This window comes from Neovison vison, chromosome 4 (genome assembly GCF_020171115.1).
Source record: "Neovison vison isolate M4711 chromosome 4, ASM_NN_V1, whole genome shotgun sequence".
Taxonomy (NCBI): domain Eukaryota; kingdom Metazoa; phylum Chordata; class Mammalia; order Carnivora; family Mustelidae; genus Neogale; species Neogale vison.
The window spans coordinates 38,873,723-38,893,439 of NC_058094.1; the positions used below are offsets into that span (position 1 = coordinate 38,873,723).

Consider the following 19,717-nt stretch of genomic DNA (forward strand, 5'->3'; position numbering starts at 1 on the left):
GGAGGGTGCGCGGCAGAGGTGGAGGGGGTGGGGGAGGTGGTCTGGGAGGCTGGAGCGAAGAAGCTGGAGAGGACAGGGACAGGGAGCCAGGTGGGCAGAAGGTGGGGAGTGCAGTCGAGGAGGAGAGGGAAAAGGCTTCAGAAGCAGGGATAGGGATGGTGTCCCTAACGGCGAGGGCGAAGGGCTGGGAGGGCTCATCTGAATCATCACTAAATAGCTGGAGAGGGGAGGAGGCGATTGTGGTCAGTGGCTATTGATTGGTAGACTAGCTTCGGATGGCAGTCTTATTCTTACATAACGTCAGTACTGTTACCACGAGGAAGTTTGCTGTTGATATACTTAATCCACCTGGTAGTCAAGTTCAGTCAATTGTCCAATCTGGGACCACACATCACATTTAATTGTTGTGCCTCTCTTTAGTTTGCTTAAATCTGAAGTAGTTCCCCTGTCTTTGTCTTTCATGACCTTGACCTCTTTTAAGAGAATGGGCCATGGGTGGCTCAGTGGGTTAAGCCACTACCTTCGGCTCAGGTCATGATCTGAGGGTCCTGGGATAGAGTCCCGCATCAGGCTCTCTGCTCAGCAGGGGGCCTGCTTCCCTTCCCCTCTCTCTGCCTGCCTCTCTGCCTGCTTGTGATCTCTCTCTGTCAAATAAATGGGTAAAATCTTAAAAAAAAAAAAAAAAAAGAGAATGGGCCATTTATTTTGTAGAATATTTCTCGGTTTGGCTTTGTCCGGTGTTTCCTTATGATTGTTTTCGGCAGTGCAGTTTTGGCTGGAATGCACGATGTTACGTCGTCTGTGAATTCCCACGGAGAGCAAATGATGTCAGTTTCCTCTATTATTGGTGATGTTAACTTTGACAGGTTAGTTAAGGTAGTGTCTGCCAAGTTTGCCACCAAAAAGTTCCTATTTTACTCATTGTAATTTATTGTAATTTACTCCTTGTAATTTATTTTAAGACTAACATCCTATATCTCATCAAACTTTTATCTGCCACTGTTAGCATACATTAATATTCTTGCTGGGACCAATTATTACTATGATGGTTATCAAATAGTGGTTTTTCTAATTACATATTTCCTTCTACACTTATTACTTGGCATTCTACAGTAAAAGGGAGCACTTTCCCTTTTCCTCCATTTATTATTCATTTATTTGTAAGAAATAAAAACTCATGAATTCTTACATATTCAATGGGTCATGTTACCATTTGTGTTGGTTTTTTAGATCTGTGATACGACAGACTGATTTAAACAAGAAAAACTTTCTCATAGTTCTGAGACTAGAAATCAGAACAAGGTGTCAGTAGGGTTGGTTTCTTTTGAAGGCCTTTCCTGGGTTGGGATGGCAGTGTTCACCATATATATCTTCACATGGACTTCCCACAGTAAGCATCTCTGTCCTCATCTCTTCTTACAAGAACACCAGTCATATTGGATTAGGGCCCACCCATATGACCTCATTTTACCTTAATTAACTCTGTAAAGGCCCTGTCTCCAAAACAGCCACATTATAAACTACAGGGGTTTAGAACTTCAACATATGAATGGGGGGGCACAATTCAGATCATAACACCATCATTATTAACTTGGATGCTCAAATGGTCTAAAACTTGACAGATTTCCCTATATGAGTCATGGCGGTATACAACTATGGTCTTGACGATGTGTAGAGGTCTCCCTCCCTCCCTTCTCTACCTCACTTCTCCCCTTCCCTCCCCTTCCCTTCCCTTCTTCCCCTCTTCTCTCCCTCCCGCAGCATAGGCCTGACAAGCCTGGGCTGCCCAGCAATCAACTCACAGATCCCTTCGAATGAAGAGGAGACGGGGTATCTTTGAGCAAGTACACTTTGTAACATTACAATAGGCACTATAACTCACCTTCTAACATTATGTCCAGGGTTACTGTGCCTCAAGGAAAGAGAAGTACTTTTTGTTTTTTTTTTTAATATTTTATTTATTTGACAGGGAGAGAGAGAGATCACAAGTAGGCAGAGAGGCAGGCAGAGATAGTGAGGAGGAAGCAGGCTCCCCACTGAGCAGAGATCCCAGGACGCTGGGATCATGACCTGAGCCAAAGGCAGAGGCTTTAAACCACTGAGCCACCCACGTGCCCCAAGACAAGTACTTTGAAAGTGGCTAAGGATTTGGCTAGATTCCAAGTCCCTGGGCAAAATTACAGAATTTGTGCAAGGAAGTTTAGGGGGAGATACGTGGATGGACCTTTCAGTATAGGCCAAAATTTGGGAAATATTTATGTCTTGCTTAAATGCTATTAAAAGGACTTCATAAACTGCGCTGCCATAACAAAATGTCATTAACTGGATGGCTTAAATAACATATTTATTTCTCTTAGTTCTGGAGCCTGGGAAGTCTAAGATCAAGGTACCAGCCAATTTGGTTTCTGGTGAAAACGCTTTCTGGCTTGCAGATGGCAATCTCCTTAGCGTGTCTTCACATGGGGTTGGGGGAGGGGGGGGACTTTTGTTGTTGTTGTTAAGATTTATTTATTTATATTAGACAGAGGGCAAGTTGGGGGGGTGGGCAGAGGGAGAAAATCTTCAAGCAGATTCTCCTGCTAAGTGTTTGACTCAATGCAGGGCTGGATCCCATGACCCATGAAATAGATCAGAGCTGAAAACAAGAGTCAGACTCTCAACCAACTGAGCCATCCAGGCGTCCCTGGGACTTCCTCTTCTTCTTACAAGACCACAGTCCTAACACATTAGGGCCTCACCCTAATAACCTCATTTAATCTTAACTACCTCCTAAACCTACCTCCCTACTGAGTCACATTGGGGGTAAGGGCTTCAACATATGGATGGGGGAGGGAGGGGACACAAGTCAGTCCACAGGCAGACTTCCATTTCAGAATATGCTTTTTTTAAAGTTAAAGTCACATTTAATTTTACTTAGCTAGTGAAAGTTTTCCAAAACTCCATTCTTCCTTGAAAGAGATGCAGTAACTCACAGATTAGTTAAATATGAACACTATCTTGAAATTCTCTGAATCCTAATGCTTTCATGCTAAACCAGGGCTTACTGGGCCCAGTTATAAGTACCTACTTTCCCCCCATCAGTTATCTTTTGGGAGTTGACTGGGGTACCTTACTTTTCCTTGGCAATAATTTATCAGCCAAGGCATGGTCTCTTCCATTTTCTTCAGAGGAAGCATTTTATAATCAGGTGAACAATAATAATCTGGTATCCTGTGGATGGTAGTCTTTTTCATGAGCCCCTCAATGCTTGCTCAATGGGCTCAGGAATAGGATGGCTCTAAGAATAGAGAAAGAAGCCCTACATGAGCTCAACTGCATGTTCCTCCACTTAACATGATTTACCTGGCTGAGTGCCCAGTTTGCCAGCCGCACTAACAATGACCATAGTAAGCCTCCGACATGGTACCTATACCTTGAGCCGACCTATGACCCACTTCGTGAACGAATTATAGGACCTCTTCTGTATTTTTTTTTAAAGATTTTATTTATTTATTTGACAGAGAGAGATCACAAGTAGGCAGAGAGGCAGGCAGAGAGAGAGAGAGGAGGAAGCAGGCTCCCTGCTGAGCAGAGAGCCCGATGCGGGACTCGATTCCAGGACCCTGAGATCATGACCTGAGCCGAAGGCAGCGGCTTAACCCACTGAGCCACCCAGGCGCCCCTGTATTTTTTTTTTTAATAGACATAGGGTTAGATTTGTTTTTCCTGTACATCATTATAGTATCATCAAGACATTACACCAAGACACTACATTCATTATCTTATCAAATAACTCATTTCACTATGAGACAAGTAAGGTAATGGGTTAATTTCTATGGGATTTACCGGTCTTTTCATCTAACTCCACAGCCAGAAGCTAAACCTATAGGATGATGGAGGGGCACATTAAACACTCAGTTTTGGCACCAGCCAAGAGAAAACATCTTTGAAGGTTGGGGTATTGCCCTATGGTTTGCAGAGCATGTTTTGAACCAGTGACTAATAAAAGGGACTGCTTCTCCAATGACCAGTATACACAGATCTGGGTCTTGCTCTCCAGGCTTCTTGTTCATTTGGTAAACTACAACATATGCTTAACTTCTTATGCTTAACTAAGCTAGTTTGTTTCTGTTACTTACAACTTAATTATCTAGACTAATATACAATGCTTACCCTACCTCCCCTCTCCCTGACCACTCTCCTTCTTAGCAATTACCTGTCCTATCTTAATCCTTCAGTCTTACTGTGATAATACCTGAATATAACTTATACTGTGATTTTAAATGCTGATAGTACCTTGATGGGAATAGTTCGTAAATCTTTTCATCTCCAAGTACTCCTTTTATCATTTTTCTTCAACATACCCATGTTTTGGTGTTGTCCCAAATTTGCATTTATTATTTCGCCATTAACTGATTCTGATTAGTATTACCATATTAAGTTAATTAAGTTCTAGTTAAAAGCAAAAACATCAGTGTTTTAGCTTATGTATCACACCTTTATTAAGAAAGTACATGTACATGGCAGGCTTTTCAAATTACTGAAGATAATACGTAAAATGTCACATTATAGACAGATACATAGGAACCCCATTTATACTAAAATTTCAAAAACTGACTCTTAGAAATATAAAATAACCTAAAAACAAACATTTATAGACATCATCCTATGTTCCAAGTTTCACTCCTTCACAGTAAAATAGTGAACAAAGTACTCTGGGTTCTTCGTATCCAAGAGTATAAAAAACATACGCTCCTTGGATGGAAAAATTGTTTTTTAAAAAAAGGAGAAAGCATTTCTCTGGCCTATTTTTTTTAATCCAGTGCAGTCTGGAGCATTTGCAGTCTGGACAGAGAGCATAGAAGAAATATTTTGGATTCCTTATTATTGTCCGTTAATGGTTCAGAATTCTTGTATTGGTGTATCTGTGTTTAGTTAGTTGAAAGGTATCCAACATTCATTAGGTTTACAGGCTATTTTCACTTAGAATGCCCATCCCTCCCTCTCTTCATCAGATTTCTGAGCATGTTTAATGTCCAGGGTGATTTAAGACTGTAAAGGTTGGATTAAACAAATAGAGTTCCAAATTACAGTTGCCGCTTGAACAACACCACTTAAACATGGATTTTTTTTTCTGGTACAGTACTATAATGTACTTTCTCTTACAGTTTTCTTAGTAACATTTTCTCTTGTTTATCATAGAGTACATAATATATAGAATATAAAAAATGCATTGTTTATGTTATTAATAAGGATTTTCTGGTCAGCAGTAAGTTATTAGTAGTTAAGTCTTTGAGGAGTCAAAAATTATACATGGATTTTTGAAATGCATGGGGAGGTGAGTGCCTCTAGCCTCTGAGTTGTTCAACAGTCAACTGTACTAATGGGCCGCTTCCAAATCTGGACATTAAATAACTCATAGCTGATGATAATATAATCGTTTTAACTGCTTAACAATAAGGGGATGGGCTAGTGTACTGAACCAATGAACATCAGATGAACTTGTTAGTATTTGCTCTAAGAGGGAATGCAGCCTGTCACTTTTAATTCCAACAGCAAGTATGAACTTTTGCACAATAAAAGCAGGTGCTGCAGAGTTCTCAGAAACTTGGAGCAGCAATTTTAGTGAATGAAAACCGAAGTCTTGGGTTAATTCTGTTCTATCCCATTTACCTGTTGGTATTTTTTTAAAATCACTCTGAAATGCTACCGACTGATATCCAGAAAAACAAAAATAATATCTAGATGGCAAAATCCTTCTTAAAGCGTATATACTTCCCAATTTTTTAGTATGAAGATTTTCAAACTCAAAAACGTTGAATAGTGAAACTACCACCTATGTACCCTCCACTTTAAATTCAACAGTTAACACTTTACTGCATTTGCTCTAATGCAGTAGAGCAACCTGTTTATCTTCGTTTTAGATTTTATTTACATTTATTTCAGCGACTCAAGAAGCTGCAATCATGACACTTCACCCATACATACTTCAACAGACATCTCTTTAGAATAAGGGTATGACTTAACGCAGTTATTTTTAATAATAGTTAAGAGTAATCTTTTAATGCAGGGGTCAGCAAACGATGGCCTGCAGGCCAAATCTGGCCAGCTGCTTGATTCTGCAAACGTTTTATTGGAACACACTCACTATATATTGCCTGTGGCTACTTTTCTGCTACGGCAGAGCTGAGTCGTTGCCACAGAGAACATATGGCCCCAAAGGCGTAAAGTATTTATTCTTTGGCTCTATAGGAAAAGTTTGCCAATTCCTGCTCTAATAAGCACAAGTGTGGAAAATTTTATAAAATCTTCTTGAGTCAAAAGATATGTCATTTTTGCATGGTAAGTGCTTCTTCCCCTAGTGTATAGGTTTTGTAAAGTTGTGAAAGACTTTAGATGTGGGTGGGTGGCTATGGTAGGAAGGTTGAAGAGATGAGAGTTGGAATGACGAAGAGATCTAATATTCACTGCATATGTGTTCTGTACAAGGCCCTACGCTAGGTGCTTTATTTTTTTTAAAAATATTTTAAAAAAGATTTTGTATTTTATTTATTTGACAGAGAGAGATCACAAGTAGGCAGAGAGGCAGGTAGAGAGAGAGGAGGAAGCAGGCTCCCCGCTGAGCAGAGAGCCCGATGTGGGACTCGATCCCAGAACCCTGGAATCATGACCTGAGCCGAAGGCAGAGTCTTTAACCCACTGAGCCACCCAGGCGCCCCTGCTAGGTGCTTTAGACACCATTACGTTTACTGGGATCCTCACAATACTACAAGGTAGACACTATTTTAGTTTTCTGATGAAGAAACTGAGGCTTAGGGAGTTTAGACAATTTGCCCCAAGTCATGCAGATATTAAATAGAAAAACCAAGAACCTAAGACTGTCTCCAAAGAAATGTAGCAAAATCAGTTAAGACTCCTTAAGTAGAATTCTCAAACATTTTGTGATCATGTTTCATACATAAAGTAAGTGCTTTGGGCTTCTCTGGCTTCCAGTACAAGACCCTAGTAAGATCGCTGGGATCTTTAAAGTATATCAAGGACATATATAGTTAGGACCAGAAACTTGTTATAACGAAAAGCACCCCAGATAAGTCTTACCAAGCACTTTAGTTATTTAATCTCTAAAATGGGGGTACTAAAAAGCTTTGAAAATATAGGGCTCCATATAAAAGTATAAAGACTTATACTTAAAGAACAAATTAATATACATTAAAAAATAATTAAATTTTATTAAATAATATACGTTTTAAAAAACCAAATAATATACATTATTTCATTTTTGTCTTTACCTAAGCAAGTATGCCTCAAACTCAACTTGGTTATCTCATTCTTCAGTTTTTTTGTGTTTTTTTAAAAGTAACTTTTACCCCTAGCATGGGACTCAAACTCACCACCCCAAGATCAAGAGATGCATGCTGTACCAACTGAGCCAGCCAGGTGCTCCCTATTCTTTACTTCTCAAATTCTAATATTTATAAGAATCCCCGAAGCTGCACAGTAAATACAGATTCCTAGGCCTCATCAGGGATTTCTTCTACATACCTGGGTGGGGTCCAAGAGTCGTAATTCAAGGTATTTTTTAATCAGGTGACCTGGCTGCCATACTTTCAGATACTGCTTTCAGATATAACTGATGTTTCAAAAGACCTATTTAAAATCACCACTTTATTATTAAAAAGGAACTTTACATAGCAATTCATGCTATACAATAATTCAAGTAGTACTGAAACATGAAGGTAAAAAAATGTCCTCTCCTCATCCACTCTCCTACCTTATCCAGTGGTTAAGTTTTGATGGTTAGCTTTGCAGACTTGAATTTTCTATGCATACACAAGCACATATATTAAGAATGATAGGGGCGCCTGGGTGGCTCAGCGGGTTAAAGCCTCTGCCTTCGGCTCAGGTCATGATCCCAGAGTCCTGGGAGGGAGCCCCGCATCGAGCTCTCTGCTAGGCAGGGAGCCTGCTTCCCCCTCTCTACCTGCCTCTCTGCCTACTTGTGATCTCTCTCTGTCAAATAAATAAATAAAATCTTTAAAAATAAATATTAAAAAGAACAGCTTTTAAAAAAAAGTGCTAAAATCAGGTCGCTTGGATGGCTGTTAGGCGTCTGCCTTCTGGTGGGGTCTTGGTCCCAGGGTCCTGGGATGGAGTCCCCAGTGGTGCTAATTGCTCAGGGGGTAACCAGTTCTTCTGCCTACCTCTCCCCCTGCTTGCTTGCTGACAAATGAAGAAAATCTTAAAAAAAAAAAAAAAAAATGCTGAAATAAGGGGCACCTGGGTGGCTCAGTGGCTTAGGCCTCTGCCTTCAGCTCAGGTCATGCATGATCTCAGGGTCCTGGGATCGAGGCCGGCGCTGGGCTCTCTGCTCAGGGGGCAGCCTGCTTCTCCCGCTCTCTGCCTACTTGTGATTTCTCTGTCAAATAAGTAAATAAAATCTTTTTAAAAAAATGTTGACTGGGGGGAGGGGGGTTGGGAGAAGGGGGGTGGGGTTATGTACATTGGGGAGGGTATGTGCTTTGGTGAGTGCTGTGAAGTGTGTAAACCTGGCGATTCACAGCCCTGTACCCCTGGGGATAAAAATATATGTGTATAAAAAATAGAAAGTTAAAAAAATAATAATAAAATAAATGTTGAAATAAATATCCTTGTTCACATGACTTTGAGAAATTGTGATTGTTTCTGTAGGATATATTCCTAAAAGTTGACACACGATAACGACTTACCTACCGGTACTGGTCCGATTTTACAGTTTTTTGGTACTAGCGGAAGACGCTCTGTGCGTGCTATTTTGACCCATCCGTCACTGGACATTGATACCAAGGTCCAACGTTCACAACAAAAACATCTGTAAATTAGGTCTGTTTATTGCTCTCTCTGAAAATTCGGCTTATAAAGTTGCGCTAACACCACCACCCAAGAGGTGAGTTTGGGGAAGTCTGCGTGGGGCTCCACGGTTCTCCGAGAGGCCGGCAACTTGGGCGAGGGCAGGAGAGGGCACCCAGCTGCTTCGGCCTGAGGGGAATTGACGCAGGAGGGTAGACGCAGGAGCAGAGGCTCACCGGAGTCCTCCCCAAGAGACGCGGCTTCGGTATAGATGAGCTCAGCCGCTCTAAGACCATGGTTCAGCCGCCGCGGCCCCTTGTCACTGTCCCCTCCCGCCTCACTCTCAGTCGGCTTCTCCAACTCCCTCCTGGTTTGACGTTCCCGGTTCCTCAGTCCGCAGCTCGGAGCAACACGCTAACGCAACTTCAGGACCGGCAGGAAGAGGGAACGCGCAGCTGTACCGCCATTCTACCTAACTAAATCAACAGCAGTCAGCGCGGCCCTCGTCTTTTTGCCCCGCCCCTTCCGCCTGCGGCTCACTTCCGGTTCCGACGACTTGGCTCGGCTGTGAAGAGCTTTGCATTGTGGGAGTTCTTTCCTTTCTCTCTCCCGGCCATCTTGGCGGCTGCTCTTGGTGAGTGGGCTCCGCGGGGCCCAGGTTTCGGCAGTGTGGGGATCCCAGCGAGTTGCCGTTTGGAGCTGCTATCCTAAACTTCCTGTCCTGCCCTCTGTATGTTCTAGGTTGGGGCCGTCCCGCACCTAAGACAGGAAGATGGTGGCCGCAAAGAAGACGGTGAGTGAAACGCGCCGGGGCCGGAAGCCGATTCACGTGGAAGACTGAGTCTTGGCCCCTGGCAGGCAGATCCGAGCACTCTGGGGAGACAGCATGCCCACTGGCATGGAGGGGCCCAGGAGGAAGCCGAGTGGTTCTCTCAGTGATTTAGGACCCTAGACTTAGGAGGTTTATTAAACGGCTCGGCTTCCAGAAAGCTGGATGCTGTTTGAGATGGTTCAAAAACAAGGCCTTAAGGCCCGTGTGAAATGTTTGCTTTGTAGAAAAAGTCGCTGGAGTCCATCAACTCCAGGCTCCAGCTCGTTATGAAAAGTGGAAAATACGTGCTGGGGTACAAGCAGACTCTGAAAATGATCAGACACGGCAAAGCGAAGCTGGTCATCCTCGCCAACAACTGCCCGGCCTTGAGGTAATGGAAGGAACCTGGAGGGTGTGGGTCGCCCACTGTATATTGATCGGAGTGAATACCCAGGAGTGTTAACCATGGGCAGTCTGCGTAGTACGAACTCGGTTTTATGTAGAATTTTACAAGCGAGCACTTGGAGAATTCACGGTTTCTTAAGTGGTGTTTTGGGGCTGACCGCCATCATGTTTTCTCGTTGTGTAAGCTTATCTTCAGGGGAAAAAAAGTGTGGCAGAGGGGTAAAAACCACAGAACGTCGAAGTTTGAGGGAAGCACAGACACATGCTTGTATTTCCATGTGTTTTGTGTCCTGCCTTTTTGGTCATTTCTTGAAAAATCATTTTTTGAACTCGTTATCGTGTAGAAGAGCTAATAGGATAAAAGTTGAGGCCGGCGGTGGAGCTGCAGTGCAGGTTCCTAGTTCCCCAAGTGTTTGCTTGACTTCACTGTTTGGAAAGTGAGCTTAGTATGGAAAATAAGATAAAGAAGCTTGGACTGGGGAGTTCCGTACGGCACATTGATTTTTCTGTGGTAATGCATAATCTCACAGGATTTTAGATAGGGTGTCTGTACATAATTGGCTTTCCTGGAGTACTCCATCCTCCATCCCATCCTGTGGTTTGGTCTTCAGGCTTAACCTCCTTTTGGTCTTCAAGCTTAACCTCCTCTGTGCTTCTCAGCACAGTTACTGGTCATCTTGTTAAATGCTGGTTCTGATTTCATGGGTTTGGGATGCGACCTGACATTATGCATTTTTAACAAGCACTCCCACGACTGCTGGTCTGCGGATCCATAATCTGAGTAATGGTGCTGTTCTATTAGAACTCTTCAGATTTGTAAAACCTTCAATGTCCACCTGCTCAGTTGACACAGAAATGTTAGCTTTGTGTAAATAACATCACTCCCCATCTAAGATTCAGCACCAGAGAGTAACAGAAATAGCTTATCTTTTAAAGATAACATGTGCTTGAACTTGGAACCTTCACTTACTATTCTATGCCTGAATGTCTTCATTAGTTATAAAAAATGGGAGTACTTACTACTTAGGAGGTTGTCCTGGAATTATATGAAGTGTCTGGTGACTAGTGATTGTTAAGTAAGTACTTTTATTTCACATCTTACTCTCTTTTCCATGAGCATAATTTACAGTGTTAAATGTAGATATTCAGAAGATACTTGATGATTCTTGCTGATATTTACTGATCCCATTTCTTATAGGGGATCAAAGGAAAGGACAGTTTGTTTTGGCTAATGGATATGGTACTTTTTAAAAGAGTAACAGCTGGTTTAGTTACTGTTGGAAAGCCTTACCAACATTAAAACTAATGAAGAAAGTGGTAACATTTTATTTTTCAGTCATTTGTGACCGTATTCATTTGCTTGTCTTCTGGTTTCTGAAGGAAATCTGAAATAGAATACTATGCCATGTTGGCCAAAACTGGTGTCCATCACTACAGTGGCAATAATATTGAATTGGGCACAGCATGTGGGAAATACTACAGAGTATGCACGCTGGCTATCATTGATCCAGGTATTTTTTTTAAAGTCAGAATAATTTTTTTCCTTTATAATGTAATTACAGGTATTCTTTGCTATACCAATGTCTGATTCCTAGGTTCAGATATTGAGAATTTGTGGATAGAGCAAGTGATATCCTGTAGTTTTATTTCACAGAGAATTGATAATGAATATCAATACATTGTAATAGATCTTGTTATAAATGAAATCTTTTTACTTTGAAATGAATTTGGTTTGAAGCACTTACATAATTAGGACCTTGGTAAAGGTGAAATTATAAATGGGGAGAGTATTCAGGTGAAATAGTTAAAGAAAGGAATTCTTACTGGCTGCCTAAGAACAGATAAAATTAAGTTGAGGAAAGAAGTTCCTACAAATACAGATCATGTTATATTTTGAACTTACAAGTTTTTAATTCATAAAATACTGCGAATATTCTCGCTGTTCTGATTTTGTAATAATCAGGGCAGGCTAAACATTCGCTATATTAAGACCATGCATGTGTCCCCAGACCTAGTTCTTTCCCTAGGTCTGGTTTTATCAATGCTGGTGATAAACCACGTCCGATTGATATGATGTATCTTATATGGGAAATGCCTATGACTAGGTATCTGATCATCTTGAGAAATGATAGCAAAGCTAGTGTCAGAACTTTTAAAGATAACCATTTCTAATTTGATGATTACCAGTTGTGATTAAATGACTTGTAAAACTATTGTGTTTTATTTTCTAGGTGATTCTGATATCATTAGAAGCATGCCAGAACAGACTGGTGAAAAGTAAATCACACGGAATTTTTCTTTAATAAAACTGGCCACAGCTTGTTTTAAAAACATGGTATTCGTTGCCGTTTTTTCCTTTATATCTTTTTGTTTCCATACCCTTTCTGAAGATAGGATTTGAGAGGATAAGGCAGTTAGATGTGGTGGCAAGACTTTTGGGTTAAGAACTATATGTCCCAGTGTTTGTTTTCCTTTTTGTAAAGGGAGTGCAGAGTTCCTTTCCTCTACTAGATTTTTTTTTAAAGATTCCAGTCTTTTAAAAGTGTTGATACTATTGGCATTTTATATTTGAGTATGTTTGAGAGGCAGCAAAGATCAATATGTAGAATTTAACCGGAATTGCAGTTTTTAATCTGGCTTAAATCTACAGATTTGAGAAGCAGAGAGAATAAAATGAAATATGTACTCCCCTTCCAAAATTTTGTGTGTCTGAGAAAAGTTCTGTTGAACTTTAATGAAGAATTTTTCCTATGGGTGTGCAATGGTTGAGATAGAAGATGTGTACTTGGAGCGCTTCAGAAGAATCCCAGGTCTTCAGTAAGTGCTAAGTCCACAGTTGGCCAAAGTTTGTTTTAGATTTTATTCCTAGAAGATACATTGTGAAGTGTGTTTGGTGTGCAGATTTTGGGGAAACTGCATCTCATATCTTCCAAATATGTCGGACTGGAACCCTTTTCCCTCTTTTATTTCCTTGGGGACATTTTCAGGACTTATTTGGGAGGAAAATATATATATATATATATATATATATATTTTTTTTTTTTTTTTTTTTAAAGATTTTATTTATTTATTTGACAGAGAGAGAGCACAAGTAGGCAGAGAGGCAGGCAGAGAGAGAGAGGAGGAAGCAGGCTCCCTGCTGAGCAGAGAGCCCGATGTGGGACTCGATTCCAGAACCCTGAGATCATGACCCGAGCTGAAGGCAGCGGCTCAACCCACTGAGCCACCCAGGCGCCCTATGGGAAAAAAATATATCTTGATTTACGGAGTCAAGTGTTGGTGGTAAAGTATACTCTACATATCCATGTGCTGGGCTTTCAGGCTGCAGCTGTGTCAGAATTAACCTTGTCTTTTGGACTTAAGATCTTAAAGATCTTAGCTCGTAGGCAGTTCAAGTAGTAGATGAGTGAGACATAGGAGATGAGGATGCCATCAGTACACTGTACAGAATGTCCATGTCCCAGTATTTACTGAACTTGGAATCACAAGAGTCCTTTTTTAATAGCTGTGAAACAACCACGGGTGGATGAAATTCCCAGTTTTGTATAGGAAAGGAAATGAGTTAATACTGCATGATTTTAATTTGTGTCTGAAGTTAATCTGAGGTTGTAGATAAAATTTGAAGAATAGTTGTTACTAACTAGTTTTCTTACTGATTGTTCAGTTAACTTAGTATTTCTCAATCTGGGAGCACTACTGACATTTTTCCATGGGACAGTTCTTTGTTGTGGAGGACTGGATACTGCAGGATATTTCGCACGGTTTTCCATGTTACAATGATACCCGAAATGTTACCCCATGTTTTCAAAGTAGCATCTCCTGGTTAAGAGCCACAGAGCTGTGGAAATCTGTTAAGCGTTCTAAAGTGCTCGTATTTTCCTATCCAGAGACTAGGTGCCCAAGGTGGTTTAAGATATTTGAAGTTTGCCCTTGAAAAGAATTGCTTGGTCAGACTATTGCTGGCCTCTAGTGTTATTAGTCTGTTCAATGGTTGTGAGAACTGTTTGTCTTTGGGTTAAGTAAGTTTGTGTGCTTATTTTCTACTTGGTAAATTTTGCCTTTCAAATTGAGCTTGCAATGATTTAGATTAATTTTGGATTGTTCTTCCAGGTTGATAAGTTACAATTTAATTTATTCAGGGGTGGTTTCTGGAGGATACAATATCACAGGTACCAGTGTACCATTTCTTTGTAATGATTTTGTTGCAGGATTTTTGGCTGCAGGCATTTTAGAATGATGGCTTTTAGGAAATAATTTTGTGATTTCTTGGGGCTTCTGTATAGTGATAATACACTATAAGGTCATTGAGCTTTTGCCTTTATCTGTGTTTTTTGTGTACTCATTGTTTAGGAAGAAAGGAATTTAAAGTTTAGAGAAAAGGAGATTAAACCTCACTCATGCTGGCTTAGGACAGATGTGAAGAATTGCCATTAAAATGCTGCCAGAACTAGAGAAAATACTACTGGCCAGGAAGATCTGGGAAGGTCTAAGTTGGTATTTTTAAATGTTATTTTCTGATTATAATCAAAGTAATGTGTTTGGCTGGGAAGCTCTAGTATGCGGGAGATTGCAGGAAATTCCAGCCAACTGAATTTATCGCATACTTGTGCTGAGCTACCTGTTAGGTTTGGAGATAGAAATGTCCCAAAGAAGAGTTTGGTTATTGTGGAGTGTGTTAACTGCAATTGGTATGGTATCATGGCAGGGGCAAAACGTACTTAGAAAAGAAACCAAACTGTAGGCTGGTCTCGAATGCAGTTAGTTGGGCCTTTTGGAAGATCTGGTCCATGGAAAACAGTTCTCTTTGCTTTCATATCTTATTTCCAACTGCTGCTTCACACTTGGGCTCCCCATGTCTGCTGTGGCATCTGCTTTCCTTTCCTGTTGCCCTCCTTTTCCAGGCCTACCCGAATAGCCTCTTCCAGTCTAGACTGGGTGCCTCTGAGTTACCATAGAACCTTTTTTATGGCATTAATCACACCTGTTTCTCACTAAACTAAGGAAGGCCCTAGAGGACAGACTCAACTTTGTATCACATGAGTTCAAACACTATGACTTTTAGGGCTTAAACATTTTACTTAATTCTCTTTGATAGGCTTGTGACTTTCTAGGCCAGAATTTCATCTTCATCTTGTTTTGATAGTACGCCTTGAGCATCTATACATGTAGTGTAATTTACTACCTGCTACCTGTTTGCCTCAAAAGAGAATTAAGGAGTAGGAATCTGCCAAAGTACTTTCTTGAGCTAAGGTAAGTAAAGCATTCATTCATTGATTCAACATATACATAAATTACCATCTTTGTGTCAGACATCATGGACTGGTGAAGAGTAAAAACATAATGGCTAATAATTGAGTATATAAAATGATACTTTACTAAGTAATGTGCACATTAAGCCATTTAATTCTCTTGACAATACAGTGAGATCATACTTCATTCCATTTGACAGATGAGGAAATCAAGGCTTATAAAGGTCACCACAATAAACCTGAATGCAAAACTTTTACACCTAAGATCTGTATAGAGCCAAACAAAGAAAAAGGAGAAATACTTCAGATTTTAGACTATCTTCAAGTAAGTAACTGGGATGAATATCTAAATTTTGATTGGTTGGAGGCCTTTGTTTCCTTTGAAGGCCTTCTCCCCAACATGAAGAAACTTGAAAACTGATTAAATGTATTGAATAGCTAAACGTTAAGGGGTTTAAACGTGGGGGGTGCAGTCTAGAGCCACTAGGGGGAGCTGGGACTCAACGGAAAGTGAAGTACAGTTGAGCTAAGGAAGCAATGTCTTAACTGGGAGTACATCTCAGAAGGTAATGCCAACCCAGGTCAGTACTTACTAGCGAAAGCCTGTTCAGGACCAACTGGGTGACTCAAATACAAATACGTGATTTAATACTTTGAATTGCAGCTTTTCTATTTGGAGAAAATCAGATGATTTTTCAGATAAGATCGAAGATACACAAAGGAAATGTTCTCAGTCTACCACAGTGCCCTTTGGGAGGACATTCTGATGAAAACACTCCTCTTGAAATATTTAGACAAGCTTACTGAAAGTGTTCTGTGTAAAAAGAATCACTTGGCGTCAAATACAGTAGCTTCCATGGGAAAGATGTCATTTGGGGGATCTTCTTTTTTTTTTTTTTTTTTTTTTTTTTGGTTAGAGATTACGGGAGGGGTGTGGGGGAAAGAGGGAGAAGGAATCCCTAGGCAGACTCCCTGCTGAGCACGAAGCCACACTAACACCGATCCCAGGACTCCAAGATCATGGATCATAACCTGAGCTGAAACCGAGAGTCAGATGCCCAACTGACTGAGCCACTCAGGTGCCCCTACCTTTGGTTCTTTTTTAATTTTAAAGATTTTACTTATTTATTTGACAGAGACATTACAAGTAGGCAGAGAAGCAGGCAGAGAGGGGGAAGCAGGCTCCCCAATGAGCAGAGAGCCAGATGCGGGGCTAAGTACCAGGGCCCCAGGATCATGACCTGAGCCGAAGGCAGAGGCTTTAACCCACCGAGCCACCCAGGCGCCAGTACCTTTGGCTTTGAGTTTTACTATGTATGCATGTAGGTCTAGTGCCTTCCTTTTAAATGTTGTATGGTATTTCTGAGGTAGGGATCACATAATTTTATCAGTTCCCTTTCTGATGATGATTTCGGTTATTTTCAACTGATGATTTATAAACTCAAGTAGCGTTCTTGTATGGGTTGCCTTGTGTGTATGTGCTGAAGTCCTCTAGTTCGATGCCTGTGAGCGCAGCTGCTAGAGTGCAGGCTGGTGTGCCTTTTCAGTTTTATTAGGTATTGACAGATTATACTCCAAAGAGCATGCCTATTTGCATTTTCACTAGTGTACAAGAGCCCCATTTTCTTCATCCTTGCCAACACTGTAGTCCGACGCTAATTTTTGCCAAGCTGATTGTTTTAACTTGGGTTTTCCAGATTGCCAGTGAGAGTCGAGGTTGACCGTTTCCCACATAACCATACTTTGCATTTAAAGTGAACTAGGAATTTTACACAGAATACCATTCTCTGAAGTGGTGAATTTTAATATTGTATTAAAAAAATCCAACTTATTCAAGTACATAGGTTTTATGAATTTATGCATACATCCATATACATATATCAAGATAAAAGTCCAATACAAAAAAATAGTCTTCCTATGGCCAGTGTTCTACAGAAGTAAGACTGCAAACTAATTTAGTCAAATGAGATCACAACACTAAGGCAGGATAAGGCAAAAGCAAATCATGTCCACAGTATGTTACAGAATAGCTTGCATAGCTTATTTATTCTCACTTGATAATCTCAATTTAGGGTTCTGAAGAACTTTTTCTCAAATTTATACAAGTTAGTGTTGTACTTTTGCCTTATTGTACTTATTGTACTTGTTGTACTTTTGTTCTATAGCAAACCAGCTTTCTAAGTCCTAGTCCTGTTTTACTTTACAACTTTTTAGACTCAGTAGCCTGAGCTTTGGGGCTCAAGCTGCTTCCATTGTAACATTTGATACAATGACATACAAATACATAGCGCATTTCATATCTTCATCTGTATCTCAGGCGGTTTTCCAGGGCTTCCATCCTTTGTGTCATTTCTTCTAGTAAATCTCAAATTAAGGAAGAGGAATCTGAATTGTCCATTTTTATTTACAATCAAATACAATTTGATGTAGCTATGTAAAATTTGTCCTCAAAGATACAAACCTCTGGTTTTCCCCATTTAGAAAAATTTTTTAACTCTCATTGAAGGTTTATAGTAAGCCATTTAACACATGCTATCAAGACTATGAATCCCTTGGGGCATCTGGGTGACTCTTAACAGTTAAGTGTCTGCCTTTGGCTCAGGTCATGATCCCAGGGTCCTGGGATCATGTTCCATGTCAAGCCCGAGATTGGGTTCCCTGCTCAGTGGCAAGCCTGCTTGTCCCTCTGCCTGCTGTTCTGCCTGGTTTTGTTCTCCCTAATAAAATCTTTTTTTTTTTTTTTAAAGATTGATTTATTTATTTGACAGGCAGCGATCACAAGTAGGCAGAGAGAAATAGAGGGGGAAGCAGGCTCCCCGTGGAGCAGAGAGCCTGATGCGATGCGGGGCTCACTCCCAGGACCCTGGGATCACAACCTGAGCCAAAGGCAGAGGCTGTAACCCACTGAGCTACCTAGGCACCCCAAATAAATAAAATCTTTAAAAAAAAGAAAAAAGACTACAAATCCCCTTCAGGTTAAATACTTCAACATCAAAGCAAAGTAGTTGAGTTACCAAAAAAAAAAATTTTTTTTTAATTTTTTTATATTTTTTTGAGAGAATATGTGTGAGGGGGAATGGGGCGAGGTATGGGGAGAGGGAAAGAGAGATTCCCAAGGAGGCTCCACCCTCAACACAGAGCCTGAGGTGGGGCTCAATCTCACAACCTTCACATCATCTGAGTCAAAATCGAGTCAGAGGCTTAACCAACCGAGCCTTCCCTTTAAAAAATGTTTTTAATTTTTTTTTTTTTTTAAAGATTTTATTTATTTATTTGACAGGCAGAGGTCACAAGTAGGCAGAGAGGCAGGCAGAGAGAGAGGAGGAAGCAGGCTCCCCCCTGAGCAGACAGCCCGATGCGGGGCTCGATCCCAGAACCCTGGGATCATGACCTGAGCTGAAGGCAGAGGCTTTAACCCACTGAGCCACCCAGGCGCCCCTTTTTTTTTTTTTTAAATTTTACTCACACCTGTGTTGCTTATAAATTAGTTTGCCGTAACATACCTTTAGGAGCCAGAAGTGACAATTTGGGGAATATAGTAAAGAGAATTGGGTTTTAGTAAGAGATGATGTCACAAGAGTAAAGAGATGGGAGAGTTTTCACCCACGATGCCAGATAATGGCCAAAGGGTAGCAGCATTGAAGACTTCTGACCTATGCTCTTTTACAGATAACTTCCTTAGTCTCTCGTGAAGAAGACCCTCAGAAGTGTGGTGGGAAAGGAGAGAGGCGCGGGGCATTAGAACAAGCATTTGTTTTCATGTAAGCTCCTTAATACCCTCCACCAGTCCCCCTGGCAGAATGAAAGCCTGGATTCATCACCTACATTAACCACTGTCAGATTATTTTACTTAGGGGAACAGATTTCCAGCTTTCAGAAAGGAATCGCTACATCTGTTCCTTATTATATAAACCCATTGGCAAGGAGAGAGTTCAGAATTCAACCTTCTCCCTATAGGCTAGTTGATGCATGTTGAGATAGAGAGGAGCCAGCTTTAAGCTTACTGTAGTTTTAAGTTCAGAGCAACTGGCGATATAAAAACACTGAATCCTCATTTCTCCATTATCTCAAAGCATTCCTTTTATGTGTAATATTGGTTTAATGAATCACTGAGTCTGCTGTTCCCTTGATAAAATGTTTCATCTTAGAGTGCTGATATAAAAGATCCCAGCTGCCAAACAAACAAAAAACCCCAGTCCTCTAGAAACTACATGCTTACCCACTGTGGCTGGCTGCAGTGTGGCTTGGGGCCGAAAGAAAGGTTTGGAATTTAGATGGGAGTTTGAAACTTCATCATTCTACATTCTTTGCCGAGACTTACCATACCTTTGATGGACATCAGACCTGGTACAGATCCTTTTCCTCCCAGCAGAGAGGGAGTTAAATTTTAACTCTTGTCTTCTCTTACTTTGTGTACTGACTGGCTGGCCTCAAACGCTGAACCCTA

The 19,717-nt window shown here is 40.8% G+C and overlaps 2 protein-coding genes and 1 non-coding gene across 6 annotated transcripts in view; 2 read left to right on the plus strand and 1 right to left on the minus strand.

Annotated features, from left to right (window-relative positions):
* The first annotated feature begins 9,349 nt into the window (after positions 1–9,349).
* On the plus strand, positions 9,350–12,352 carry RPL30 (ribosomal protein L30). The gene is made up of 5 exons (XM_044245231.1): positions 9,350–9,439; positions 9,547–9,598; positions 9,862–10,007; positions 11,402–11,532; positions 12,253–12,352. The coding sequence occupies exons 2-5, from the start codon at positions 9,578–9,580 to the stop codon at positions 12,300–12,302; spliced, it is 348 nt and encodes a 115-aa protein (XP_044101166.1). The 5' UTR covers positions 9,350–9,439; positions 9,547–9,577; the 3' UTR covers positions 12,303–12,352.
* Positions 11,946–12,077, plus strand: LOC122905781. Its single transcript, XR_006384456.1, has one exon. It is a non-coding gene; the product is annotated as a small nucleolar RNA SNORA72 (small nucleolar RNA).
* A 4,698-nt stretch (positions 12,353–17,050) lies between the features above and the next one.
* MATN2 (matrilin 2) overlaps positions 17,051–19,717 on the minus strand; it is a 128,194-nt gene continuing 125,527 nt past the window's right edge. For all 4 annotated transcript variants that reach the window (XM_044245235.1, XM_044245234.1, XM_044245233.1 and 1 more), the window contains exon 18: positions 17,051–17,628. In XM_044245235.1, coding sequence (XP_044101170.1) covers positions 17,573–17,628 — 56 coding nt within the window. In that variant the 3' untranslated portion in view covers positions 17,051–17,572. The remainder of the gene's footprint in view (positions 17,629–19,717) is intronic.